A 26,395-nucleotide genomic window follows, 5' to 3' on the forward strand; every position below is an offset into this window, starting at 1 on the left:
GGGAACAGGAAGCTGCAGGTAGGGCAGGCACCACTGCCCGGGGGGCTGGGGCTGCCTCTTCCCAGCTGTGTGACCTCGGACAGTTTCCTCAGCCCCTCTGGGTCTCAGTTTCCCCTGTGTAAACTGGGGATGATGCCCAGCTTACCCTCCCGTTGTCCACGCTGCCCTCCTTTTAAAGCTGCCCATTCCTCAGAGGGCAGGGTGGGTTTTGTTTGGTGTGTTGCTCCATTCCTGGAGTGTTCCATTGTATTTTGTTGAAGGGATATTGTTTGAATGATCAAATGGATTCATTTCCCTTTCCTCGCCGCCCATCCCCATCCTGCCAGTTTGTAACAGGGACTCAGTTTTGCACCTCTTTCTGCTCAGACTTTGCCTTGGAGAGTCTCTAGAAAGATCTGCAGGCTCATCGGCAGGATTTCTGCTCTGTGGGCTGTGCAGTCACAAAACTCACAGCGAAGACAAAGTCAGCCGACCCCAGGGCATGTCCCTGTGGCACAGAAGGGCATACGGTTCTGCCCTTAGCAACTCTGTGGCCAAGTGACTCACCTCACTGGGATGAGCGTCCCCAGCAACCTAAGGTCCCTTCTGGCTCTGATCCCCCCTCCGCCCCTCCCACCTCATGCCAAGTCAAAGCAGAGAAGGGGTCATGTACAGGCAGGGCATAGGGTTGATCTGCTGCAGAGGCTCCAGGGCCCCGCCAAAGAGAGGGTGTGGAATTGGTTTCTGCCCTAAGGAAAGGAAGTCTCAACCCTGAGGTCCTTTTTGAGGGCATCAGGCAACTTGAAGAAGCCGAGATGGGGGATCAGGGACAGGCTAGCAGGTTCGTGAGGAATGGTCACTTCCATGGCATGGGCTGGGCCTGCCAACCTAGCAACAGACCATGGTGGGGACTGGGGTGGATGGAGAAGTGAAAGCAGGTCTTGTTCTTCAACCTGCTGTTTAACCAGCAGTGGAGCCTGGGCCGCACCCAGGCACGAGGAGCCTGCCAGGGACCAGCCACAGCCCTGTCATTCACAGGCCTCTCCCACCTGTCCTGATAGAATTAGCCACCACCGCCTCTTTCCACCCACCTGGGGTGCGGGTGCCCTAGGTGACAGGCCTAGATGACAGGATTGCCAGGAAGAATGTAAGAGAGGCCCAGCCCGGGGCCGCCCCAGGGACCTCACGCGTGACCTTTCTTCTCCAGGGCCTCTGGACAAGGACTGCGCGGGCATTTGGTAGACTGTGCAGAGAGGCAGCAATAGTCATCAGATCTGACTTCAGGTCTATAATGATGTGACCCAATTTCTCTGCCTCAGTCTCTCCTCCTGTAAAATGGACTCATAACCTGCCTGTTGGGATGCTTACATCAGATAACATGTGGGTAACACCGTATGCCCCGCTCATCTCCCAGCAGTGGCCAAGGAATGGAGCTTTTCTTCCCGATTAGAGCGGCCAGGCCCAGACTATGCCCCTACAGGAACCACCAAGCCCCAGAAGAGTCGCCTTGGCTAGCTGTGCCCCACCACTCCCAGCTTCCTGCCATCGATTGCTCAAAAACCCGAGCCCAGAAGAAGAAAGTCAACAAACACACGAGAACTTCGGTGTGGAAATGGAGCACACAGAAGGAAAACATTAGGAGCAGAACAAACAGGAATGCCATTTAGTTCAGCCACCCCACGGCAGCTCCAGAACCAAACAGCCCGCAAACAAGGCCACATTCAGCTCCCATCTCTGGTTTCTCCCCACAGTCAGGCCTTGCCCTCATCCCTGTGACGTTAGTTCTCTCAGCACTGCTTGCCAGACAGCTGCCCAACCCTTGGGGCTGCCCAGTCGTGCCTGACACCTGAGATCTTGAGAGATAATAATGGTTCTTTTGCAGCCTCCCGTTAAACACACACACACACACTCACTCACTCATTCACATCCCACCTGATTCCCTACATTAGAAAGAATTCCCATAACCCTAAGCAGGTGGCGCCCTCTCCCACCACAAAGGAAAAGGACAGGAAGGCAAGGTCCCTGATAGCCAGATTTATTTTACATTCTCTTCCACGGGGGACTTGGGGGGTGGGGGCCGCTGGGCAGGCAGGAGGACAGCACACATCAGTCCCCCTGGAATGCATCTGGGACAGGCCAGTCCTCGGAGGCCCCACCCTTTCTGGGCGCTACAGCAGCAGGAGGATGAGCAGGACCCAGGACCAGGGCTCGGCAGCCTGTGGGAAGAGGGAGCCTTCGGGCAAGACCTCTTGCCAGGCCTCGAATGCTAAGGAAGTGCTGCATCCATCCTCCATCTCACTCCCAGGCCCAGCTGGAGGCAGGAAGACAAAGGGGATGGCAGGCAAGCTGGAGTGAAAGGGGAGGAATCCCTTCCAGGCGAAGACGGCCTTTGGTCTCTATTAGGTTAGGAAGCTGGTCCTTGTTAGAGGAACCCCATGGGGGTGAAGCTGGGAGCGGGCCCCTGTTAGAGGAAACGCCATAGCAGGGTGGGGTGGCGGACGCGGGGGTCTGGTCTCAATAAGGCCTGGAAATAGTCTCCACTTCAAAGCAGACCTCTATATTTGGGGAGTGGGGTAGGGGAGGAAATAAAAGGGCTGTTAGAGGAATGCTTGTGAATTGTGGGTGGGAATCAGTCCAGGGGGCTTCGAGGGAGGTTCCGTGGGAAAGGCTGCTGAGGTTGTCTGCAGATGCCAGCGGCTCAGGTCCTGGGGGAGGAGGATGGGGGGGCGTCCTCTCTCCCGCCCATAAGTGCTCTGCTCCCCATCCCATCCTGGCTGGGCTCCGAGTTGCCATGGAGACCACTCACACCGGGGCTACATAATTTCCAGGGAACGTCCCAAACTTCTGGGTCCTCCGGGAGACACCTGAAATAGGAAAGACAGAAAGAGCATTCCCCACGTTTTACAAGAGGAATGGGGTTGGGGGAAGTGAGAGCCCTGCCCTCTGCTGGCAGAGCCCAGAACTGCAAGTGGAGTCCCGGTCCCAGGGAGGATTTGTTTTTTCTCGCTCCTGCCCCCTAGAGGCAGAAACTTAGGCGGGACAAGCCACACTTCATGATTTCGATAATGATAGACGAAACCTGAGCACTCAACAACTGTGTACAACTCTGCACACAGCACTGAATAACCCCACCCGTCCTTGGGAAAGCAAGGACACAGGAAGATGAATCACAGAACTTAAGCTGGGAGGAATCTCACTGGTCTAGTATGACACCCTAATTTTAGAGATGGGGCAGGTAAGGCCACATGAATTCCCCCAAAGCATTCAGCTGCTTAGAGGCAAAGGCGGGACTAAAATCCAGGCCTCTGTCTGCTACAACCCCAAAGAAACCTGTGTGCTGGGGTAGAGGAGGGAAAATGCTAGAAGACACAGGAATATAAAATGAAATTAAAGTCCTGGACCTTCCCTTCCCGGCAGGCAGCCATTCCATCCTCTCTTCTGAGCAGCCCAGGCCCATCTTGCCCACAGGCCTTGCTGATGCTCCTCCCCTGCCCGGAGTGCCTCCCCTCTCCCCTCTCCTCTCTCCTCCCCAAATCTTTCCCCTGTTCCCCTGCTTCCTCCAGAAAGCCTTCCCTGACCTGCACTGTCCAAAATGATACCCACTAGCCACCCATCCAAGTAAGGACTGTTGACAAGGTGGTGCTTCATAATCACTGGTGTGTCCGCAGCTTAGTCAGCAATGAGGTGCTGGGATTCAGATGAGAAAGGGGGGTGCTGCCAGGTCAAGGGGCCACCCCTCCTCAGGCAGCCAGCCCTCCAACCCCTCAGGCCCTGCAGTCTGCTGAGTGGGAGCTTCTCCAGGATGTCCACTGCTCTCTGAGGACAGCCTCATCCTCTGAAGCTGAGGCCTGGACAGGGCCTGCCCACTCTGGGAAAAAGCCTGCTGGGTTGGTCACCTTGAACCAGGCCAAGGCCAACCTGAGGCTTCCTGCGTTAGTCCTTTGCCTGAGCTGCCCCTGGGAGCCGGGATCTTTCTCCTCTCTCTCCTCTTGGGGGTGGGAGGAGCTAGCTGCTAGCTGGGGGTGGGGATACACAGGTGTGAGACTTGCTCCTTCCCATCGGGGGCTTAGTGTCTCAGGAGATAGGACCCTTCCCCTGCAAGGACTGCTCCAGAGACAGAGGTGTATGATGGAAGGAGCAGGGGCCTGGGGGTTGGGAACCGTGCTGCCCTGAGTCCAGCTGGCTTCGCCAATGACCCTGAGCTGGTCTGCTTTCCTCCCAGCCCTCACCCCTCTTCAGGGAACGAAGGCAGGCAACAGAAGTGCTGGCTTTGGGGAAGCAGCCAGTGCCCGGCCGGAAGGGTGGGGGATGGTCAGTCCATGAACCTTTGCTGAACCAGCACTGGCCGCCAGTAGCAGTCACCCCAATCCCCCCAGGGACCCTGAGATACCCTTTCTGAACTGCCCTCAGCCCATCCCCCACAGGACCTGGAGATACCCCTTCTGGCCTGTCCCCCAACGCATCCCCCTAGCACCCTGAGATACACCTGGCCCCAGCCCACATACCTACAAACCAGCCGTCGTCACACTGCTGCATGACATCCACCCAATCCCCCTCCCGCAGCTCCAGCTCATCCTCATTCTGGGGCCTGTACTGGTACATCGCCCGGTACCTGCAGGAAACATCGCCATGGCAACCACCAGAGCCCTCACCCCTTCCCCAGACCAGGCCTGGAGTGTCTTAACACCAAGGTAGCCACATCCTCTGAATTTCCCAGCGTCTCTCCATGCTCCCATTAGCCCCTGGCCCAGTTCCAGGGATGGCGACTGTGTCTGGCTTTAGTGCATTCTTCCCCAGGCCTGCTCCCTGCTCTCCAAGCCCTAATCACCCAAACCCCACCTCCTCTGAGTTCCCAGTGCCTTCAAATCTGTCCTACCACTTCCCACACTTTGCGCACACACGCGCTGACCTCAGGGCTGGAAACGCAGTGAGGAGACGAAGGTCAGGGACCCAGTGTGGGAGGCTTGCTTTAAGGCCCAGGGCTGGCAGGGACAGGTCAGGAAGACCGCAGACAAGCACCCTCCCGCCCCCGCACCCCCCCACCCCACCAAAATCACCCGTAAGCACTGTAAGGACAAGCACTCTTTGGTAGGAATTTACCAACTCCATCCTGGGATGGGGGGAAGAGCAGGTTAGGGGGTCCGTGTGCTCAACACTCCCTGCGGGGCAGCCCCCCCACCCTGACCAAGCACCCCAGACAATACTCACAGGGTCCAGTGTATCTGAGTGGTGTTGGGGGGTGAGGTCCCCAGCTCCAGGGGACGGCTGGAGCCTCCAGGGTGGGACAGAGCTGACCCAAGGGTGCTGAGACTCTGGGGTCCACGGGAAGGCAGGCAGACACATGCAAGCATGAAGGAGGAGAAGTGAACGGGCCTGCCCACCTCACCAGGAGCAGCTTCCCATGATGCCTCATCTTATCTCGCAATCCCCACAGCACAGGGAGATCTGTCTGACTGTTTCCCTTCACAAGTGCTGAGAAGTTGGGCCCAGGTAGGGTAGATGGCTGATTTGAACACGTGCACGGACAAAGCCGGGAGCAGGAGAAGTCCTATGCGCTGGCTCTGTCTGCCCATAACCGTTTGCTGAGTGAGTGGATGAACCCAGGAGCAGATGCACTCGTCTGTGGGCTATGTCAGCACGAGGACCAATGGCTATCATTTACCCATCAGCTACTACCTACCAACTACCCTCTGCACCTCTGCAGTGGGGATTACTATCCCCATTCTACAGGCGAGGAAACCTAGAACCAGAGAGGGCAAGTCATCTGCCCAAGGTCACACAGCAGGTGAATGGCAGACCCCCGACTCATGGCACACCCTGTCCCAGAGGCTGATATAGGGAAATCCCAAGAGTGGATTCTGGAAGGTCAGGAGGTTGGTGCTGCCTTTGGGTCCTACCTAGAAACTCCTGCCTCCCTGGGCTGCAGCTCAAGGACAGAACCAAGGGTCTGAGGTCCTCAAGGCCAGGATGGGGCTGCAACACAAGGTTCTGCCCAGTCACCCCACTAGTCTGTCCTGAGCAGTCTGGGAGGGATTCCGAAGCACAGACCATCACAGGAATGGGAGATACAGTGCGCGGAGCAGGGCTCAGCTCTCCGGTCTAAGGCAGGTCACCTTACCTGGGTCTGGGGTCTGGGCTCCTGGGTGGGGAAGGAGAAGCCAGTGCGGCGGGGGGAGGTCCGGCCCCCCCAGTCGGTGGGGTCAAATGGGCTGCGCGGCATTAATGGGGAGCTGGGGTGATGGGCCAGGCGGGCAGTGGTCAGGCGGGGAGATGCAGGGAGCTGGGGGCTGTCGTCGCAGACCCGAATCCGGGGCTCCCGGGTCACTTGCACGTAGCTGGCAGGGAAGATGCCCTGGCGCCCGGTGCCTGAGATGCGGCCCTCGTACCAGTGCTCGTTCACCTTGCGGATCAGGCAGATGCGCTCCCCCTGGTCGCAGAGAGGGAGTTAGTACCTGCAGGGCCCTCCCGGGTGCCACGTACCAGAGGGAGCCTACGTGGAACAGTGTTATTTAAACCTAACACCTTGCACGAAGGGATCAGGTTCAGAGTGTGTCAGCAGGTTATACAGAGGTCACACAGCTCAATGCCAGGCTGGTAAGAAGCACTGGGCAGGCATTAGCCACCCCTGCCGTGACTGGGTCCTTCCCTGCCTCCGCCCTGGGTTATCCGGTCACCACTGCATAAAGCAACAAACTCTCTGAGGGCAGCTGGTGCGTCCTCAAGCCCCCATGCTGACTAGTGTTAGTGGGGCTGCCCTGGGAAGGATGGTCTCTGGCCTCCACCTGCCCCCACCTCTCTCCATCCAGCCACCTCCTTCCCCCTCTCTCCCTGGGCCAGCTCTTCTGGGGAAACATTCGCTAGTGGCAGTCATAGCCTCTGCCCCCAAAATCAGCCAAGGGAGACCCGTTCCCTGTTTTCCAGGACAACATTTTTCAAGCTTTCTGAACCATGATCTATAGTAAAAAATATGTCGTAACAACAATCTAGTATACATGCAAACATATATGCATAACTGTCCAAAAGTCTGTAAAACACCTTTCTACATGCAAGGCATTCTAAGATTTCCATTCTATTAAACATGCTGAGGAAATTCCCTGGCAGTCCAGTGGTTAGAACTTGATGCTCTCACTGCCATGGGCCCAGGTTCGATCCCTGGTTGGGGAACTGTGAGGATCCCGCAAGCTATGAGGATCCCGCCACCAGAAAAAAAAAGAAAAAAGCTGACTGTGATCCTCACAGCCTATCAAACTGCAATTTGAACAAAGCACAACTACTCTAGAAGTTTTGAACATTTAAAAAATGGGCAAAATTAAGGGAAATATATCCAAAGAGACTGAGGAAAAAAATCTGAAATACTACTGAAGATGGGCACACCTGATTTTTTTTTTAATGTTTTTACTGCACATACTTACCTGTGTCTTCACCTGCCCCCGCCCTGCACCCACACTCCCTGCCTGGCCGCACCTTTCGGAAGGAAAGCTCCACCTCCAGGTCCCCCTTGAAGTTGTACTGGGCCACGGCTTCTCCATACTCCAGCACCTGGTAGGTCGGAGGCTTGATGGGCTTGGGGATCTCATCTGCAGGCAGCACCTGTGGGAAGACAGGGCATGAGAAAGAGTCACCTTGGGTATCAACTGGGCACAGACCTGGGGCTCCTGGGAGGGTGAGGCAATATGGGCAAGATCTGTCCCCAGCCCAGAGAGGAGACAGACACCAGACACAAGACTGAGGGTGGCCAGGGGTGAGCACAGGCAAGGGGGTGGTCGGTCCCAGAATGCTCCTGGAGGAAGAATTTCCATCGGAGGTATGTGGAGTGGGCATTATTAGAGTGGACCACAGCAGTGCAAATAGGAGACAGTTTAAATTGGAGCACAGAAGGACATGAGGAGTTCCAAGGAGCAGGGAACTCCTGGTTACCTAAAAGTGAGGCTCTACCATTTCACTGCTGCTGAGAACCAAGTGTCCCTCCTCCTCCTCCTCCTCCCCTTCTACCCCACCAGGTGCCCTGAGTCCCCACACTCTCTCTGCTTCACCCTACCCAGGAAATCAAGACACTAATAAACTAGTTCCTACTAAGATATAAATGACTGATGACATAGAATACTATATATGCTTTGTGGAACTTCAGAATCAGGGACATCGTTCTGAGGATACGGGAGGTCTACTGATGCCTATGAGATGAAGAGCCTGAATTAGATGACCCAATCCATGAGTCAAAAAGGAAGCCACAGGGCTTCCCTGGTGGCGCAGTGGTTGAGAGTCCGCCTGCCGAGGCAGGGGACACAGGTCCGTGCCCTGGTCCGGGAAGATCCCACATGCCGCGGAGCGGCTGGGCCCGTGAGCCATAGCCGCTGAGCCTGCGCGTCCGGAGCCTGTGCTCCGCAACGGGAGAGGCCACAGCAGTGAGAGGCCGGCGTACCGCAAAAAAAAAAAAAATAGAAAACCAATGAGTTGAAGTATTTCCAGCAGTAAGAGGCCTGTGTACCGTGGGGGAAAAAAAAAAAAAAAGAAGCCACAAAGGAAATGAGAATAGTTTGAGTGAAAAAAACAAAATATCAAAATCTGTGGGATGTAGTTAAAGCAGTGCTTAGAGGAAAATTTATAGCATTACATGTTTCCATTAGGGGAAAAAGGTTTCAAATCAATAATCTGAACTACCACCCTAAAAAACTAGAAAAAGAACCTAATGCAAGCTGAATGAAGGAAATAACGAAGTGGCAGAAATCAATGAAACTGAAAACAAAAATAGAGAAAAATCAGTGAAATCAAAAGTTGGTTCTTTGAAAAGATCAATAAAATTAACAAATCTCTAGCCAGGATAAGGAAAGATACAGATTACCAATATCGTGAATGAAAGAAAGGACATCACTCTGCATCTTACTGACATTAAAAGGATAATTAGGGGACTTCCCTGGTGGCACAGTGGTTAAGAATCCGCCTGCCAATGCAGGGGACACAGGTTCGATCCCTGGTCCAGGAAGATCCCACATGCCGCGGAACAACTAAGCCAGTGTGCCACAACTACAGAGCCTGTGCTTTAGAGCCCATGTGCCACAACTACTGGAGCTCGTGCTCCGCAACAAGAGAAGCCACTGCAATGAAGACGGAATGCAGCCAAAAATAAATAAATTTTTTTAGAAAAAGGATAATCAGAAAACATTATGAACAACTTTATGCCAATAAATTAGATAATTTAAAATTCCTTAAAAGATGCAAATACCAGAGATAACCTGTAGCCCTATATTTATCAAATCCAGAACCTGTCTCTGGATTCAGATTCTAGATCTTCTACTTAATGACTTGTCTCTGAACCTTAGCAAGTGCATCTGCAAAATGGGGATGATTTATCACTTTCCCACGTTAATGAGGGGAACAAGGGAAGTAATAACACGTGAAGAAGGTGATGCAAGTATATGTGATTTGTGAACTGTCACACGATTCGTACTCTTGCCAGTTGCAATTAGAATTCTTCCCAAAGATAGCTTGAGAGAGGTAGATTCTGAGTGGTGAAAGTGGGGGAGGCCGACAGGGCTGGTGGCCTCTGGTACAGGAACTGAGTTGTTTGGTTCTTCCCCCCTGGGCTGGGCTCCACCTTTAGCCCTCATTTAACAAACATTTCCTGAGGGCATGAATGAGGCTGAGACTTGGCCCCTGCCCGGAGCTCACAGTTTTACGTCTTAGGAAACTTGCCATTTGTGAGGGTGCAGCCAGCTCCAGAGAGACGGGCCCGGGATGGTTAAAGGGGTCTCCACTCTCTGCAAATCCATCCGCCCGCCCAGCCAGGCCCCTGCTTGTTGTTGCCCTGCTCACCTCCACGTAATTAGCAGGGAAGATGCCCAGCCGGCCGTGGTGCTCCCCCTCCAGCCAGTTCTTGTCCACCTCCTTGTGGATGTAGACAATGTCACCCTTCTTTAGAGTCAGCTCCCTGAAGGCCAGAGCAAGGACATCTAGCAACCTGAGGTCCTCCGGGTCCTCCTTCCGTTCGGACCCTGCGCAGGGCACCCAGAGTCCCCTCCGCCCTCTGGGGGGCCCACTGCAGCTCTGTCCTCCCAGAGACTGCCCCAGAGGGAAGGGGAGGGAAGAGAAGGGCACTTACTTCGGGGACTGTGCCTGGAAGTCAAACTTGAGCCGCGCGGCCTTCCTCTGGGCAGGGGGAGAGGACAGAGGGACTGACCTCAGTCAAGCAGCTGGCAGGTCGGGAAGAGCAGCCACCGGGACCCACCCCAGGCCCTCCTTGCACCCTGACCCTAACGCTCCCACCCCCCTTACCTTCTTCTCTTCCTTCCTGGCAGGGCTGCCCCCTGGTTCAGAGGCACTAGGGTCTGTGGAGAAGCACTACCTCAGCTTGGGAAGGCCATGTCTGGGGGGCAGGGTTGGGATGGGGTTCTGCTCCCCCTCCCCGCCCAGGACAGGAACCAGTGGAAGCAGGGGGCTCCATGACCTTCCTGCCACCTCCCCCGGGGCCCCAGCATATCTGGTGCCTGGTGGTGGTGGTGGGCGTCTGCCTGGGTGACAACAAGAGCAAGATCTGGTTCTTACCTCGGGTTGAGGAAGGGTAGTCGAAGTCCCTCCGACCTAGGAACGGGCTTCCTCCGTCCGCCATCCTGTGGGCGCTCAGGGAGGAACCCTGGTAAAGTGCATTCGGGGAACTGGAGCTCCAGGCGGAGGCCGGGCTGCGCGGGGGCACACGAGTGAGCCACCTGTCTGGAGCTTCACAGCCTACCCGGCTCACCCCTGACCACCCAGATGTCCCACCCACCCCCGTCTCCCATCTCCCGCCGCCTCCTCCCAAGGCGTCTCCCAGATCCCGGGCTCTCAGCAGGATGTCCTACTTCCCGAGCCGTAAAGGCCTGGAAAGGGTGCGGCCCGGGTTGGGGAGGCGGGAGTGCGCGGCAGGATCCCCTCGCCGCCACTACCCGAGTCCCGAGCTGGGGTTAGGCTTCCCTCTGCGGGCCAGGGACGGCCCCCCTGGCGGCGACCGGTGGATCGGGCCCCCGCCGGCCACTTTCCGCGCTCCGGGCCCCTCCTCCCGCCGTCAGTGTCCCGGGCTCGCCCCCTCCCCGCGCCACGTCCCCGCCGGCGGCCCTCCCGCCCCGCCCCGCTCCGCCGCCACTCACCGCGCGGGGGGCCGCGGCTCCCGGGACCGTCGGGGCGCCTGCGAGCTCTGTGCGGGAGACGGGCGCGGTCAGGGCCCGGGACGCCGGTGCCCGACACAGCCGAGGCCGCCGCCTCCGGAAAAGTTTGCGGCTCGTAGGAGAGCGGGAGGGGGAGGAGAGGGGCGGGAGGGGGAGGGGTCCTAGAGTCGCCTGCGCGGGCGGCGGGCTGGGAACTGGAGGAGCGAGGAGCCGGGGGAGGAACCGCTGGTGCGGAAGGGGGAGGGAGGCCGGGAAATCGGGGCCTGGTTGGGGTTGGGGTCCCAGCGGGCTGAGGTCTAGGGGGCGGGGCGAGGCGGGGGACCCCTCCGGCTCCGTACGGCAGGCTGCCGTGGAGTCGGCCTGGGAGGGTTCTTAGGGGTCACTAGGAACAGTGAACGCCCTGCATTTTAGGAAGGAGAGAGCAAACAGGGATGAAGTCTCCCAAGGTCGCGAGTGCAGCTGGAGGCGACGCCTCTCGTCGGCCTGCGCCTCCCACCCAAGCCCGGCAGCCGCGGCTCCGGGTTCCTGCGTACCCACCCCCCCCCCCCGGGAGGGGCCTGGGAGGCCGGTACCTTGGGGGATGGCTGCCCGGTCTCAATGGCACGCAGGTCCTTGTCCAGCTCGGCGCTCAGCTTGGCCAGCTCTCTCTCCAGCAGGACCTGGCGGCGGGTTATGGGGGGAGACTTGGACAGCGGGGAGGGGCGGGGGGCAGTGCACCGTGGGGGCCACTGGTCAAAGGTCAGATGTGCGAAGCCCAGTGGGCAGCGGGACAAAGCACACGGTGCTTGGGTAAAGGGCAGGCTCAGGGCACAGGGCCAGGCCAGGCTGCCTACTTTTGGGCCTGCCAGGAGGTGCGTCTCAGGGTGTCAGGAGGGCCCTGCCCGCTGATCAAGCTCACCCATCCCCTACTCCCATAGTAATACTTTAGTACTTCCTGATGTGCCTCAGTACCATTTTCTGTTGTATTAGTTCTCTGTTCAAGAGCCTACAGGTCTCCCTACTTCCTCGCCCATCAAGTCTTCTACGGCCTTCCACAGCCTGGCTTCACTCTACGCAACCTGCTTTCCCTCCCACTGCCCGTCCAGCAGGCTGTTACACACACACACACACACACACACACACACACGCCCCTCCAGCCTTTGCCTGTGTCTCCCCCATCCTGAGCCCCTCTCTCTGCCTGTCCTCCAAGCTCCACCTCCAAGAACATTTCCTGACAATTCCAGTCCACACTAATCACTCCCTTCTCAGCTCCTGCTTTGATCAACACACAGTTTTCAACACACGTTTACTGAGCGCCTACTGTACGCCAGGCACTGTCCTGGGTGCTGGGGGTATAGAGGTAAACTGTATGGGACTGGAGAGGGTCAGAGTTTTGGGTCCGTGGCCTTTGCCCACGGTCACTGGGACCAACACCACCCATGATCTCCCTCGTTGTTCCCCCAACATGCTGTCTCCCCTCCTGCCCACCTGCCCGCAACACTCACCTCGATGGGCTGGGAAGGCTTCTCAACAGGGTCATCTACCAGTGGTTTCTTGGGCTAAGAGTGGGACGAGTGAGTCAGAGGGGGTGAACTTGCTCCCCAAATGCACTAGCTGAGGGTGCATCCTATTCCAGAGAACCAGGCCCACACTCACCTTCTTCCCAGTCTCTAGTTCTTGCAGAAACTGGTTCCAAGATTCTTCCGTCCAGACATTGTCTGCTTTGTCTCGGTGTCTGGACACCTGCATAGGGGTGGGTAGGCATCAGCCTGAGTAGAGAGGTACTGGGACACTGGCCAGGCTCAAAAAGCAGGCTTTCAGGCCACTGTCCCACCCCATCAGTGCCCTCCTAAGGATTCTGGGCTCTTCTGGCTGCACAGGCCCCAAGCTGAATAAAAAGCCTTATCTGCGCTATTGCAGCCGAGGGCCTGGCCAAAGAGTGTGGTGGCCGGAGAAGTGGGGAGGCGGGGGACGAGGGGGGGGATGGAGGGGACGGGGAGGGCGGTGGGGGGGATGCTGGGCGAGCTACCTGATTTGGGGTCTGGTGCAGGGAGGAGGATGCTCCAGCATTGCAATTGAAGGTGTTTCTAAGAAACTCTTCGGAGATATCCCAGCTTCTTCTAAAAGAAGGGAAGGACATCTCTTCAGTTTCCTTTTAGGGAAACTGAGGCATGCGTGAGCACACAATCCTGGGGAGGGAGCTGCACCCCCTCCCCACCTGCCTCCGGGCTGTGGAAGCAGTGTTAAATAGTAAAACGTTATAAGCTCTGAGTTCGAATCCCAGCTGGCCCCACCACTTAGCTGTGTCACCTTTTGGCAAGTTAATGAATTCTCAGAGTCTCTGATTCAACACCTATGATATGAGAATGATTCCCACCTTCGTAAGGGTGTGGTAAAGCTTAGGTGGGGGAACATAATGTGAGACACCCAGGAGAAGGGCTGACACACACATCTGCTCCAGGAGTGGCCAGTCCCTTTCCTGCTGGCCTTGGAATACCCCGCATTTGTGTTCCGTCTGGCCCCGTGACTGTGGGTGTGTATGTTTGGGCAGCTTCGATGAAGCTGGTCGCCATGACTAAGTGCCTTGCACCAATGCCCAACGGTGTGGGACTATGTCTTAGCCCCAGGAAAACCCAGGACAGGGCAGAGAGCCTGCAGGCCTGACCCTGGAGCTCTGAGCAAGTTACTTCTGATCCGTGGGCCTCAGTTCCCTGAGGTGCTGGATCAGCGATGTCATCTGTCACATTTGCCTTAGTTCCCCTCCAGGGCTTCCTTCTTGGCTGGCTGAAATGTTCTAGCCTCTGCTGCGTTTAAATGTTTCCACCAAGTAGAACCATTGTACCAAGGTTATCAAATGATGGAATGTCTGACGGGAGGGTCAGTATTTGTTGGCTGTAACTATGACTCGATTCTCTATTTTAGAAAGAACATCAGTCATAACCCTGATAATGAGAATGGAATACATTGTTCCTAATTTAAGGAAGCTCTAGTCATAACTAAGCCTGTATAATAATGTTTGTGGAGACTTGCAATGTACCTTGATCTTCACGACCACCCTCTGATGCCCACTTAACAGATGGGGCTAGTGAGGCGTAGACTGGTTACCTCGGTCAAGGTCACATGGCTAGTGGCCGCACACCGGCTTTAATCCAGAACTCTGGGTCCAAATCTTGAGCAAATCTTAGTCTCTACCTTATCGATGATGCCAAGAGCCACAGCCCAGTTAAGACCGTGCTGATGAGGTCACCCCCTCCCCATAAAGGAATCAGAAACTCATTGATTACACTGTGACAGACAAGCTCCTGATTCTTAAGCTTGGGCCGAGCTCCTATAGGGCCCTGCAGCCCGGGCTGGGCTCAGGTGGTTTGCACAGAGAAAAGGAACTCCGTCCTTGACCTATCTGGAGGGTTCCTCTCTCAGCGGCATCTGGGAGAAAGCTTGGGATCCTCTGTGCCCCTTGTTTTCTTCCAGGCTTCCGAGTGGATGGCCACAGGTCCCAGGTCCACGCCTAGTCATGGGCTGCCCCACTCTCCACCCCATATGATGAGTGGATCTTTGGGGTGATGAGTTCCTGCTGCCAACCACAAAGGCATCACAGGCAGTCCTGACCAGGAATGGCGCAAAGTCCATCCCTGCCCGCCATTCCCCTTTGGCTCTGGCGGGGAGGGGAGCATCTGGAGCCGTGGGGACCCCGAGAAGGGGCAGAGCCATGGAGGGGAGCCAGCCGCCCTGCTCCAAGACTGTGCCAGCTGTGGCCACCAGGGGGCGCCAATCCCCACAAGGAAGCCAGCGCCCCTCTGCAGCTCCTCCCCACGTTGGCTCACCCGCTCAGAGACGACGTCTGGCCTGGCCTGGCAGCAGGTCTTTGCTGGGGCCCTGGATGCCTTGAATCTGCTGAGGTGGCACAAGAAGAAGCCACTGAAAGTGGGAGAAAACAAGCAGGGGTGGCGGCAGGTGACAGCTGGGGTTGAGGGCGCCTGGGTGACCCTTGAAGGTTCTGGCCCACACCCACCCGTGCTCCTGGATGGCTGATGGGAATGGGGGTGATAGTCTGGACCACGAAATATGGGCTTGGGGCCAAGAGCTTTACATTCTTCACTGAACCTTCCAAACATCTCTGGGGTGTTCCCGTTTTACACGTGAGGAAAGAGAGGCCCAGAGAAATCACGGCCAGGGCTAGGCGTCCGCTGGACAGTGAAGCAGAGGCTCTTAATTACCATCTACCAGGGCATTTGGAGCTCGTGGAAATGGGCTATATAAACTTCTCGAGCTGAGCTCAGCCAACTGGGGAGCCCCAAAGCCAGGTGTGGCTGCAGGGAAGGGCAGATGCAGGCGCCAGGCTGGGGTGGGACACCCGCACCCCCTCACCTTTGGGGGCTTCCTTGAAGGTCCGGTCCAGCTGCAGGTCTGTGGGAGCAGAAAGGACCAGGTCAGGGCTGGGGCAACAAGCGAGGATGGGGAGCCCCATGAGGCTGCCCCAGAGGCTCCCAGCACCCCTCCTGCCTAGAGCAGGGGCCAAGGGGCTGAGTCAGAGCCTGAAGAATGTCCCGAGGGAGGGAAGGAATTAGGTTTCTGGGAGGGCTTGAAATGCCTCTGGCCGACTTAGGGCCTGAGCGAGCCAACAAGGGCAGTGGCCTCGCCCAAACCCTCCTGGCCCTCCCTCCTGGCGTTCCCACACACACCCTCTCCCTGACCTTTGCTGACCTGCCCTCACCAGGTCAGTTTGGGGAATCCCACTTCCCCTTCACCCTCTTTCCCTTTCTGCACCCTCTTCTAAACACCTGTCCTTCCCCCTTTGCCCAGACCCACTCCTCAAGGTGCTCAGGACTTTCTGGGGCCCCCTAGGAAGAGCTGCTGACCAGGCAACCCACTTGATCCCCTTGGCACGCAGACACACGACCACAGTTCTGACCTCAAACGCAAACCAAAATGCCCCTCTCCGGATCCCACACCTTCCTCCAGCTCCCGGAGTTTTCTGCTTTCCTTTGCAGCAAACTGCTGGCCGTACGGAACTCAGTGTCTCCAGTTCCCCTTCCCGTTAAGCAGGCTTTCAGCCTGAGCCACCCTCCTCAAGTACCCCAGTGACCTCCGCCTTACCAGGTCAAAGGGCAGTCCCGCCTGACCATCAGCAGCATCTGTCACAGTGGATCACTTCCTCCTTTTGAAATTCCTTTTCACTTGGCTTCAGGGAGACCACTCCGGTTTTCCTCCTGCCTCCCCCCGGGCTGCCCCTTCCCAGGCTGCATAGCTGATGCCTGCCCATCTCTCAAACCAAGTGCTTCAGGGCTCAGTCCCTGGGCCTCTGTCTCTCTGTCTCCCTGGGTGACCTGGTCTAGTCTTCTACCTTAAAGATCACTGTCTATTCCAGGGACTCATAACCTTAGCTGCACATCGGAGTTACTTGGGGGAACCTTTACATCAAAATCTCTTTGAGTGGGTCCCGGGTATTAACAGCTGCAGCTTAAGCCTCGCCTCTGAACTGCAGACTTGTATGTCAGTTGCCACTTTGGGTGAACCTTATCGAAAACTGAACGCCCCTTAGACCTGCACCTCTCGCAGCCTCCCCTGTGTGTGTACATGCATTTACAAAGGGCAACTCCATCGACTCACTCAGGTTTAAAGTCATCCCTGACTCACCTCTTTGAATCCATCAGCAAATTCCCATGACTCTGTCTCCGGAATCGCACCAGGCCCGCTGCTACTGCCCTGGTCCGAGACTCTTTACTGGTCCCCCACCTCCGCCCAGCCCCACCTCTTCCCCGCCTGGCAGCCAGAGGGAGCCTCTTCAGCCATCACTTGTCAGAGCCTGTCACTCACTCTTCCGCTCAGAGCCTCTGGGTGGCTCCTCAGTTCTCACAGGGTAAAAGCCAAAGCCTCTGGGCGACCAGATCCCAGCACCTCTGTGATCCATCTCCTGACACGTGCCCCTCTCACTGTGGTCCAGCCCCTCCCTGCGGCTCCAGAACATGCCGGCCTGCTCTGCCTCGGGGTGTCTGGTGCTCCCCAAGCGGCAACGCTCCTCCCCCAGCCCTGCAGGCCAACTCCTTCACACCCTTAGCTCTCCGCTCAGATGCCACTTCTCAGGGGCCTTTCCCGACCAGCCTGCGTGAGGTGGCAGCCTCCCTGCACTGGGCACTCCCCCGGCTTTTTTTCCCCAGCCCTTCCCACCACCTGCCATGTTAAATACTTATCTGTTTATTCTGTGACACCCTCCCCCCCCCCCGCCTTAAGCTTCGCTGGGCAGAGACATTCTCTTTTGCTCCCTGTTTTGTCCTCAGCACCTAGAATAGTGCTTAGCACACAGCAAGTGCTCAACAGTTGGTTAAGGGACTGACTGAACAAATGTGTGACCTCATGGCTTCCCAGGTCCTCAGAGGACACCGGGAACAGTGTCTGGTCATTGTACCCCGAGTACAGAAGGGAGATTGGCGGCTCCTTCCTTGGGCCTGTTTTAGCAACCACTCAACACAGAGCCTGGGGTGGGTGGAGAGACTTCCCTGGGCAGGTAAGTTCCCTTTTCTACCCCTTACTCCCCAAGTCCCAGGGGTCCGAGCCCACGTAGGCAGAGAGAGGGCTCTGGAAGGGTGTCTCACCCGGCATTTTCCGGTGAATCTGCTGGAACATTCTCCGGTACCAGTCCCTGGGGCTGTCAACACTCTGGGATGAGAGAAGGCGAAGTCAGGCTACCCTCCCAATATCAAACCACAGAAGTTTTCTCCTCCCTGAGTCCTTTCTCTGGCCACCCTTGAAGCCCCAGCGGGTGGGCTGCGGTGACATCTTTAACAACCATAACTTCGTGTAGCGTGTTACGTTTGAACAAGATATATGGAAGGATCTCCACCAGTGATGGTCCCTAAGCTGTGAGATTTGGGGTAGTTTCCATTTTTTTCTCTTAGCTTTTCTGTATTTCTGATGATTCCACACAGAACATGTGTTTCTAGGTAATGAAAAATAAATGCAACAGTATCGGTGGGGGGATGGGGTGGGAATGGTATTTCACATCCTCTGCCTCACCTGTGACGCAAAAGAACCCTGGGAGGCAGAAGGGTATGTTACCAACTTGAGTTTCACTTGAGGGCGAGGAGGTGGAGAACTAGAGGAGGCGACTGGCTCAGGACAGGCCTGGGGGTGGAGGAAGGGCAGGTCCCCCACGCCTGGACCCCACCCCCGGATCCTCCCACGCCTGCCACCCCTTGAGGCCTTCTCAATCAGGACTCTCCCGTTCATCCCTTCAGCCGGTAACTTACTCAGCACCTGTTTCACGAGTGCCGTGTCAGGTCCTGGGGCCGTGAAAATGGGGGTCCCTGCCAGGGTCAACCCTTACACTAGTGGCGCTCTACCACTGAGAACCTGGTGGGCAGTCTAGAACCCCCCCAAAAAAAACCACTGTGCAACTCAGACGTGCAAGAGTGCCTGTAATTTTATGGGGCTCATGATCCCCCAAACCCATCATGGTTGAACCCCTGCTTTAGTCGGGCACGGCTTGGGTACAGCCTTTGTTGTCAGAGGTGGAGCTCAGCGTGGGTCCCTGGGCCCCATCGATCAGTGGCCCCAACCCTGGACTCACAGATCGGGGTGCAATAGGCATGCCGCTCTCATCCACAGGCCCGATTCCCTCATACTTGACCCAGCGCTTGTTCAGACGTTTGCTATCCTTGGTCCACGTGGCTGACCAGTTCTGGAGATGCTGGGAGGCAGGGGTCTTCTGGTTCCCAGAAGGCCGGCTCCCAGGACCTGGCCAGGTCTGATACCAGGCAGGGTCTGTGGGGCATGTACAGGGGAGCTTTAGCAAAGAGCAGGGGTCCCACCTGGGCTTGTTTGTCCCTTAGCTTCTCAGAACGCCGATCCCTGTGGGTTCAAAAGTTTCAACATCTCCTTGTCTGTCTGAGTTGACGACACAGATTGTCCAAATGTCCCCATCCCCAGCAGGACCACAGGCCTCTGTTTATTTTTTAGTAGTTAAAGTGAATGAAAATGGATTTTATCTTGAGAAATCTGTGCCCGTCCCCACTCCACCCTGCTTTGCTGGGGATGTCCTAAAAGTTTTCAGAATGAGAGCCAGGATCGTCACTTGCAGAGGATGCTGGGGGGAGACAGTCCAGGTGAGGAGGCAGCGGGGTGTGGCAGAAAAGGCCCTGGGGCCGGGGGCGAAGACTGAAACCAGACCTGGGCTCTGCCACCTACCGGCTGTGTGACCATGGGCACAGCAGTCAACCTCTCAGTGCCTGTTTCCACTTCTGTAAAATGAGGGGGTAGTCATGGCAGAGATGCAGGGAGAGCTAGTGCGTATGACTGTATTCAGGACAGTGCCTGACACACAGTCAACGGGCAAGGGACAGAAACTCATTCACCAGAACTTTCAGCCCCCAGGTGTAAAAACGTAAGGGCTTCAGGGCAGGATGGACGAGGGTTTGAATCTCAGTTCAGCCTCTGTGACTGAACATCCCTGAGACTCAGGTTCTTCAACGGGGAAGATGTTGATAATCACACCTTACCTTGTCAGGATATCAAGGGATGACGTGAGATAAGGCCTGTAGAGTGCCTGTACAGTGTCACAGAATTCTCTACGTGCTTAACAGCTATTTGTTAAATGAATGAACTACTTGACACAGGGCCTGCCTCAAGGGAATGCTCAGTAAAGGTTGCCACCCGCCTCAGGAGAGGGGCCCTTGGGATGGGCCTGCACCCAGGAGGCCCCAGGATCTCCCAGACCCCGTGGCCCAGGCGGGGCTGACTCACAGGATCCCGGGAGCTGGCAGGCTCCCAGAGCTGCTTCTCCGGCCTTCTGCTGGGCCAACGAGTACAGACCGGAGCAGCCCTTAGGGGGCCTGTCTTGAGTTCAGCCCCCTCCCCTTCTATTGGCAACACACACTCGCATTCCTTCACCCTCCATCCCCAGTCCAAGCTATCTCCTGGCCATCTGGAGGTCCGCCGGACCCCTGAGGCTATGTCCCCTGCACAGGGCCTTCCCCTGGCACTGGGTGGGGCAGGCAGGGGAAGGGATGTGTCAGCCGGGTCTCTCCCACAGCAGTTTCCCTCTCACAGGCCAGCAGGCTCACACGGGAGGGGCAGCTGGCTGAGCTAACTGGCCCCAGGCCCTCGAGAGGCCTCCATCCACCTCCTGCCCCTCCAGCCTGACCCAGGGTGGATCCGTAAGGCAGGGCCCAGGAAGCTCTGACCCCCACCTCCACAGCGCTCCTGGAGCACGTTTTCCTGAGCAGACCCACCTGGGTGCCTGGAAGCATCTCTCCTTGGTGGGAAGTACCCATTGCACACGGTCCTGGGCGCAGGGTCATGGAACTGGAAATTAAGGGTGTTGGAGCCACCATTCCGGATCACGGGCACCTGTGGGGAGGGGCCGGGAGCAGCAGGCAGCTCAGGCCCAGAGGGCTCTGCAGAGGGGTGGGAGGGATGGCTACCAGGGCACAGCCATACCCCATGGGGACGGCTTGACCCTCTCCAGGAAACCAGCGAGGCTCTCTAGAGCGATCACCCACCTCCTTCCCTCCCTCCATCCCTTTAATCCTCCCTCTGCTCCCCAACCTGTCCTGAGAGCCTCCCACCAACTACAGGCCCCCAGTAACGCGCTCTCTCTCTGTTTCACTCACCCGTGTCCCCCGGGGGGATGACCCTACATGGGCCCGGAGGTGGCTGGGGATGAAGTCATCCAGGCTGAGCGCAGCTGGGAGGCTGCGGGCTGAGGCCTGCATGCTTGGGTCAAGGCGGGGGGACCCCGGGGGTACCAGCTGCTCCTCTGCGTGTCCTCTGTGGGGAAGGGAGGGGGAAGGGAGAGCCCTGCTGGATCCAGGCTGCCCGTGCCCTCTGGGCCCGACCTCGGGGTCGGGCCAGCTGGGTGGGAGCTCACGGGCCCGGGAGAAAGGCCAGTGCGGGCACCCGCCTGCAGGCTTCCCGGGCCGGCTCCCAAAGTCACAATGGACCGCTTGTTAGGCCGCGGGCAGGAGCTCCGGGTGGGAGTGGGGGAGGGGAGGCCGGGCCGGGAGGAGGGGAGGCTGGCCGGGAGCGCGCCTGCTGGCCAGCCTCTCTGGGGCTCTCAGTGCACAGCGGGGCCCTCTCCCCCGGAGCGAAGGCACAGGGAACTGGGGCAGCTGGCAGGGAAGGGCCTGGGCACTGGGACTTTGTTTCAGTTCCCTCTGCCACCCCCAGGCCCTGTGTGGGCATCTGCTTGTCAGCGGGCACAAGGGGCTACTCAGGCGGGGAGGGGGCGGGGAGGCCCCGGGCCACGGTGAGGCCATCCGCGCACTGCCCAACAGGGCCAAGGTTCCGGGGAGGCGGAGCGCGCCGAGCATTTCCAGGCCGCGGGAACCATTCCTTCTGAGCTCAGTGGAGTATCAGCTCTCTTCTTTGGCCTCTTTGCTCGGGCGGAAGCCTCAGAGGGCTCAGGGTGCCCGTGAGGGGTGGGGCGGGAGCAGAGCAGCGGGGGAGCAGGAAGGTGGACCTGCTCACGCGCAGGCGGTGCTGAGTGTCACGCACATGCACGCACACGCACAGATGTGCGCACACGACCCTCTTTCTCCTACACCTCCAGGCTGGTTTTTGAACAGAGGGTCTTCCTGGGAGTACCATGCCTGACTGGTCAGCTGGGTTCTTCTGCCCCGGGCAAAGGTTAGGTCAGGGGAAAGGGCTCCCAGCAGCCGGGAGAGGAGCCGGTGGGGTTTTCCACCAGAGAGCTCAGCTGTCCCGCCTCACCTGTCCTATTGGACATGGCCAGAGGCTGAGCCAACCTCTGCCACCTTCCGGCGCTGGACCAATTCTGGCACTTTTGTTCAGAGTTAAGGCTTGCGCGTGCCTGTGTGGTCTGGGGACTCACAGGAGGGCGGCGAGGGCCTTGTGAGGTGCTGTGTGTGCGGGGTGGAGTGTAAGCACAGTGCTCCGAATGTGACTTGTGCAGGGGGTACCATGAGGGGGGTGATGTGAGCAGCATGGGCATTGTGGGTACAGAGGGGGGTCAGCTGAATAGTAGGCGGGGGGGGGTGCAGTGGAGGTGTGTGTGTGTGCACTGGAGGTGTGTGTGTGTGTAGTGGGGTGTGTGTGTGCAGTGCAGGGGTGTGTGTGCCGTGGAGGTGTGTGTGTGTAGTGGGGTGTGTGTGTGCAGTGCAGGGGTGTGTGTGCCGTGGAGGTGTGTGTGTGCAGTGGAGGTGTGTGTGTGTTGTAGTGGGGTGTGTGTGTGCAGTGTGTGTGTGTGTGCAGTGCAGGAGTGTGTGTGCCGTGGAGGTGTGTGTGTGCAGTGGGGGTGTGTGCAGTGGAGGTGTGCAGTGGAGATGTGTGTGCAGTGCAGGTGTGTGTGCAATGGGGGTGTGTGTGCAGTGGAGATGTGTGCGCATTGCAGGTGTGTGTGTGCAGTGCAGGTGTGTTGTGCAGTGGGGGTGTATGTGTGCAGTGCAGGTGTGTGTGCAGTGGGGGTGCAGTGGAGATGTGTGTGTGCAGTGAAGGTGTGTGCAGTGGGGGTATGTGTGTGCAGTGCAGGTGTGTGTGCAGAGTGTGTGCGCAGTGTGGGTGTGTGTGTGCAGTGTGGGTGTATGTGTGCAGTGCAGGTGCATGTGCAGTGTGGGTGGGTGTGCAGTGCAGGTGTGTGTGTGCAGTGCAGGTGTGTGTGTGCAGTGGGTGTATGTGTGTGCAGTGGGGGGCTCATATGAGCAGCACAAGTGTTGTGGAGGCCAGAGAGGATGAAGGTGCAATGGGGGCTGTGATTACTGCTGTACCCAGTTCCTGCTCAGCCATGGTAGGGGGGCGGTGCTGCAGGGTACACACTAGGCTGGGGGCAGCTCCCTGACTCTAGTCTGAGTGGGGATTCCCTCTGACATTCGAAAAGACCTGCTGGGACCCAGCTTCTCCGGGCCCACCTCTAGCTGTGAGGGGAGTAGAGGGCTGAGGCTGGAGGAGGGGCCTCTCACCAGCTGGATCCAATTAGGACTCCTACCAAAACCGAAACAGGCAGACACACCCCTGTTCCTGCTGCTCTCCCTCCCTTTGCGGGGGAAATTGAGGCGGGGGAGAGCGGGAGATCCGAGGGCTGGGGCAGGCTGGTTCCTAGCCGCAACCCCTCCCCCGCCAGCTGACCACCGGAGGCCAAGTTGCGAGGTCAGCACTGGCAGTCCTGCCCATCAGCTGACCCAGCCTGCTTCCCTCTCCCTGAGGCCCACCCTGCTGTGCTCACTGAGAAGGGCCCTCCAGTAAGGAAGGGGTGGGCAGGAGCTCTGCCCACACCACCTGATTTTCCAGGGTCTGCTGATCCTTGGTGGCCCAGCCTGACCCTCCCCAACACAGCTCCCGGGGACGCACGTCTCAGGATATGCAGGGGTGGGTGGGGAAGGGTGGGCTGAGTTTTCCTCCTGGCGGCTGCACCAGGAGACGATAAGGAGGACTTCTCGCAGGGAAGATGGAGGCACGGGGGTCAATGGGTCCAGCATCTGGCAGGGGACAGGGGTGCCAGGAAATTCCTGGGGTCCTCCCAGGATTCAGGCAGCCTTTCACCCCGGCAGCCAGCTCCAAAGGGCTAGAAGAGGTGAAGTAGCCCTGCTGTGGCTGGCAGACGCCTTCCTCCCTCTAAGTACTGCCCTGACCTTGGGGGCCTGGCCCTAGGCGTATTCCGGGGTATTTTCCAGCTACAAGTCCACGTGGACAAGGACAGGTTTTCTCGAATTTCACCTTATCTGGATCGAGGGGGGGACTTCTCACCTCTCTCCTCCCCGGAGTTTGGGACCAGGACCCCGGGGGGAGGGGCTCCTTGCCTTCCCCTCGTGTTGGATGCGGGTCCCTCCTCGACTGCGCCCCCCCGCCGCGTCTCCTCTCCACCGCCTCTCCTTCCCGGCACCTACCTTCCCAGGCGAGCAGGTGGCGGGGACTGAGGACGCCCGAGAAGACAGGAGCATCTCTGCGCGGCTCCTGCCTGGCGCAGCCGCGACGGGCCCTCGGGGAGGGAGGGCGGGCAGGGAGAAGTCCGGGCTGTGCCGTCCGCCCTCGTGACCGGGTCAGGACAGGCTCCGCTAGGCCGGCCCCAGAGGAGGAAGAGGGGAATCGACGGAGCCGGAGTTGGGGGAGGGGGGCGAGGGCCAGCGCTGGGAGGAAGGACCGTGAGAGGCGCGCGCGCGGCGTAATGTGTCTCCCTGCGATCTGGTCCGTGGGCCGGGCTGGAGTGGAGGGCGGGGGCTCGGGCCGGCCGGCCCGGAGCGGGCGAGTGCTCCCCGTCGGGGCGCGGGCGGGCGGGCGGGCGGGCAGCGAGGACGGCGTGGGCCCTGCCGGGGGCCGGGCCGGCCGCGAGGCGGCGCCGGGAGGAACCGCCCAGGGTCCCCGGGGAGCCCGCTCCGGTTTCCCAGCTGCTTCCCCGGCCCCCACCGCAGGGCGGGGGCCAGCGAGCGCCACTCAGAGTTTCCAGCGACATTTCCAGCGGGTGGGAAGGGAGCCGCTGCACGGCGGAGCCAGGACAGAGGGCAGGAATGATTAAAGAACCCGGGTCAGCCAGCAACTGATACGGAGCCGGCGGCCTCGGAAACGGGACCGGGATGCAGACAGGCTGGGGCCGTGATAAAGGCGCCGCACAGGCAGAGTGGCCTAGCGGGCCGAGTTTAGGCCCTGCCGCCTCTCTGCCCACTTGGGGAGAGAGTTTGTGATTGCGTGAGCGCGCGTCCGGGCGAGTGCAAACACACACACATGCGCGCATGCACTGGCAAACGGGCGGATGCTCACACACGTGCAAGGCCCGCGGAGGACAGCGCGGGAGGAAATCGGCCTAAAACAGCGACTCGCTGGGCGTGCCGCGCCCCTGAAGAGGACGAGGGCGGGGTCCCTTTGGCGGGGATGGGGTTACCAGGGTCCTGGTGTTCCCATACACCGTCCTTGTTTTGATCTTGCTGCTTTTCCGCTGTTCCTGCTGCTCTGACAACAGGTCCCAAGAGCCCACGCGCGCCAGTTGGCTCCCAACCCCTCTGACCATCCCATCTTCCCCTTCTCCCCCAAGCCTCTGTGCCGGCATAGGGCCTGTTACAGCGAGGGTACTTAATGAATGCTTAACTGCTAGTGGACAGACTCTGGGGTACCACTTCTTAGCCCCTGGCTTGGCTCTGGGACCCCAAGCCCACCAGATAGCAAATACCTGCTGGACAATCTCAGATCTATTTTGGGAGTGATCAATTATAGATTATGAAAATATGAAAATGTTTATCGCAGACCTACTGGGAGTTAGATTGGTGCCCTAAGGTCACCATGCACTTCAGAGTGTTTCCCAAGCACATCGTTCAACTCAAAAGTTGAGAAAAAAGGGAATGGAGAAAGATGAAACCGTATTTTTAAATCCCTACCATCACTGATGCTATCAGCTATATCTTTTCCCAGTTCAGGTAAAAGAGCTATCCGGGTTGTGGGGAACCAGCTCGGAACAGTCTCACGTGTGAAAAGCGGAAGGAGAGGCTTAGGTTGAGAAGAGGCTTGAGAGAGAGAGGCATGCCACCTAGCTTCCAGTGTCTGCAGGGCTGTCAGTGTGGCAACAGACTGGCTGCACTAGCAGACTGGCTGCATGCTCCGAAGCAGATCCAAGGTCTCCAAGAAAGAGATTTCAGAGGTTCCAAGTCTGCCACTTGCGGGGCATCTTCGTAAAGGCAACTATTGCACTGAATAAGGGAACTGAACCAGATCCCCCTTTAAGGCCCCTTCCAAGAATCTCTGATTCACCAGGAAAGCTGAAGGGATGGGGGTGGGATGGGTAGCCCCTGCCCACAGAAGTCAGCTTCAGAAAGGAGGGAGGAGATCTGGGACTACCTGAGGGCAGGCAGCAGTGCATCTCCCCTCTCCTAAAGCTTGGATACCTGCCCACCCTTAGGCGCCATCCTCTTCCCTCCCTCAGGGACAAAGTATGTGCCTGCCTAGCCCGTCACCAGTTTTTTTCCCCACCTGTCAGGATCCTTGCGATTAAGGGCCACATCTCTTTCATGTTCTTCCTTTTCTCCAAAGATGGTGAAGCTGAAATCTTCCAACTCCAGGAATCCTGGCCATACCCCCTCTCACCAGCAGTGAGCTTCTCTTATTCTCTAGGGCTCTGACCTGGACTCCAAGATAAATATTTAATGTAGAGGGTGCAGCTGAGCCGACAAAGGTCCCAACTTCCTGTTTCTCACAAGGGGAGGTGGCAGCCATGGGCGAAGAGCTGGGGACTGGCTACCAGCCTCATCTCTATGGGGGTGGGGAGTCCGGTAAACAGCTTTGTAGGAGGAGGTGTGGTAGGCCCCGCTGGAGCCTTCCTCCTAAGCTGCTTTGACTTCTTCCCGTCCGCTTAGGCCCTGCTGGGCTCA

General features: G+C 58.0%; 1 protein-coding gene across 5 annotated transcripts; it reads right to left on the bottom strand.

The window, feature by feature from the left end:
• Nucleotides 1–2,360: 2,360 nt before the first annotated feature.
• On the bottom strand, nt 2,361–26,071 carry SORBS3 (sorbin and SH3 domain containing 3). Of its 5 annotated transcripts, none has more exons than XM_079926126.1 (21): nt 25,998–26,071; nt 20,702–20,858; nt 20,321–20,438; nt 18,661–18,854; nt 17,687–17,750; nt 15,462–15,500; nt 14,918–15,011; nt 13,123–13,213; nt 12,750–12,836; nt 12,599–12,652; nt 11,687–11,773; nt 11,097–11,143; nt 10,519–10,652; nt 10,249–10,301; nt 10,076–10,122; nt 9,790–9,904; nt 7,444–7,569; nt 6,098–6,406; nt 5,188–5,291; nt 4,485–4,591; nt 2,361–2,843 (listed from the first exon to the last, which is right to left on the bottom strand). In XM_079926126.1, exons 2-21 carry the CDS (start codon nt 20,801–20,803, stop codon nt 2,782–2,784), a joined length of 2,034 nt encoding a protein of 677 aa, XP_079782252.1. In that variant the 5' UTR covers nt 20,804–20,858; nt 25,998–26,071; the 3' UTR covers nt 2,361–2,781. The 5 variants fall into 5 exon arrangements, with proteins under 5 accessions (XP_079782252.1, XP_079782251.1, XP_079782248.1 ...); XM_079926125.1 differs by lacking the exon at nt 25,998–26,071 and adding an exon at nt 23,930–24,696 and having other exon boundaries at nt 14,918–14,984; XM_079926122.1 differs by lacking the exon at nt 25,998–26,071 and adding an exon at nt 23,930–24,696.
• Between the last annotated feature and the right edge of the window lie 324 nt (nt 26,072–26,395).

The sequence above is a fragment of the Stenella coeruleoalba genome (assembly GCF_951394435.1).
Source record: "Stenella coeruleoalba genome assembly, chromosome: 7".
Lineage (NCBI taxonomy): Eukaryota > Metazoa > Chordata > Mammalia > Artiodactyla > Delphinidae > Stenella > Stenella coeruleoalba.

Coding starts and splice junctions, on each gene's coding strand:
- SORBS3 (XM_079926122.1), bottom strand. CDS start 24,492: ATGTCGCTGGAAACTCTGAGTGGCGCTCGCTGGCCCCCGCCCTGCGGT. Junction 13,214..14,917: donor CAGACGTCGTCTCTGAGCGG/GTGAGCCAACGT, acceptor CCCTTCTTTTAG/AAGAAGCTGGGATATCTCCG. Junction 2,844..4,484: donor TGACGACGGCTGGTTTGTAG/GTATGTGGGCTG, acceptor TTCCTATTTCAG/GTGTCTCCCGGAGGACCCAG.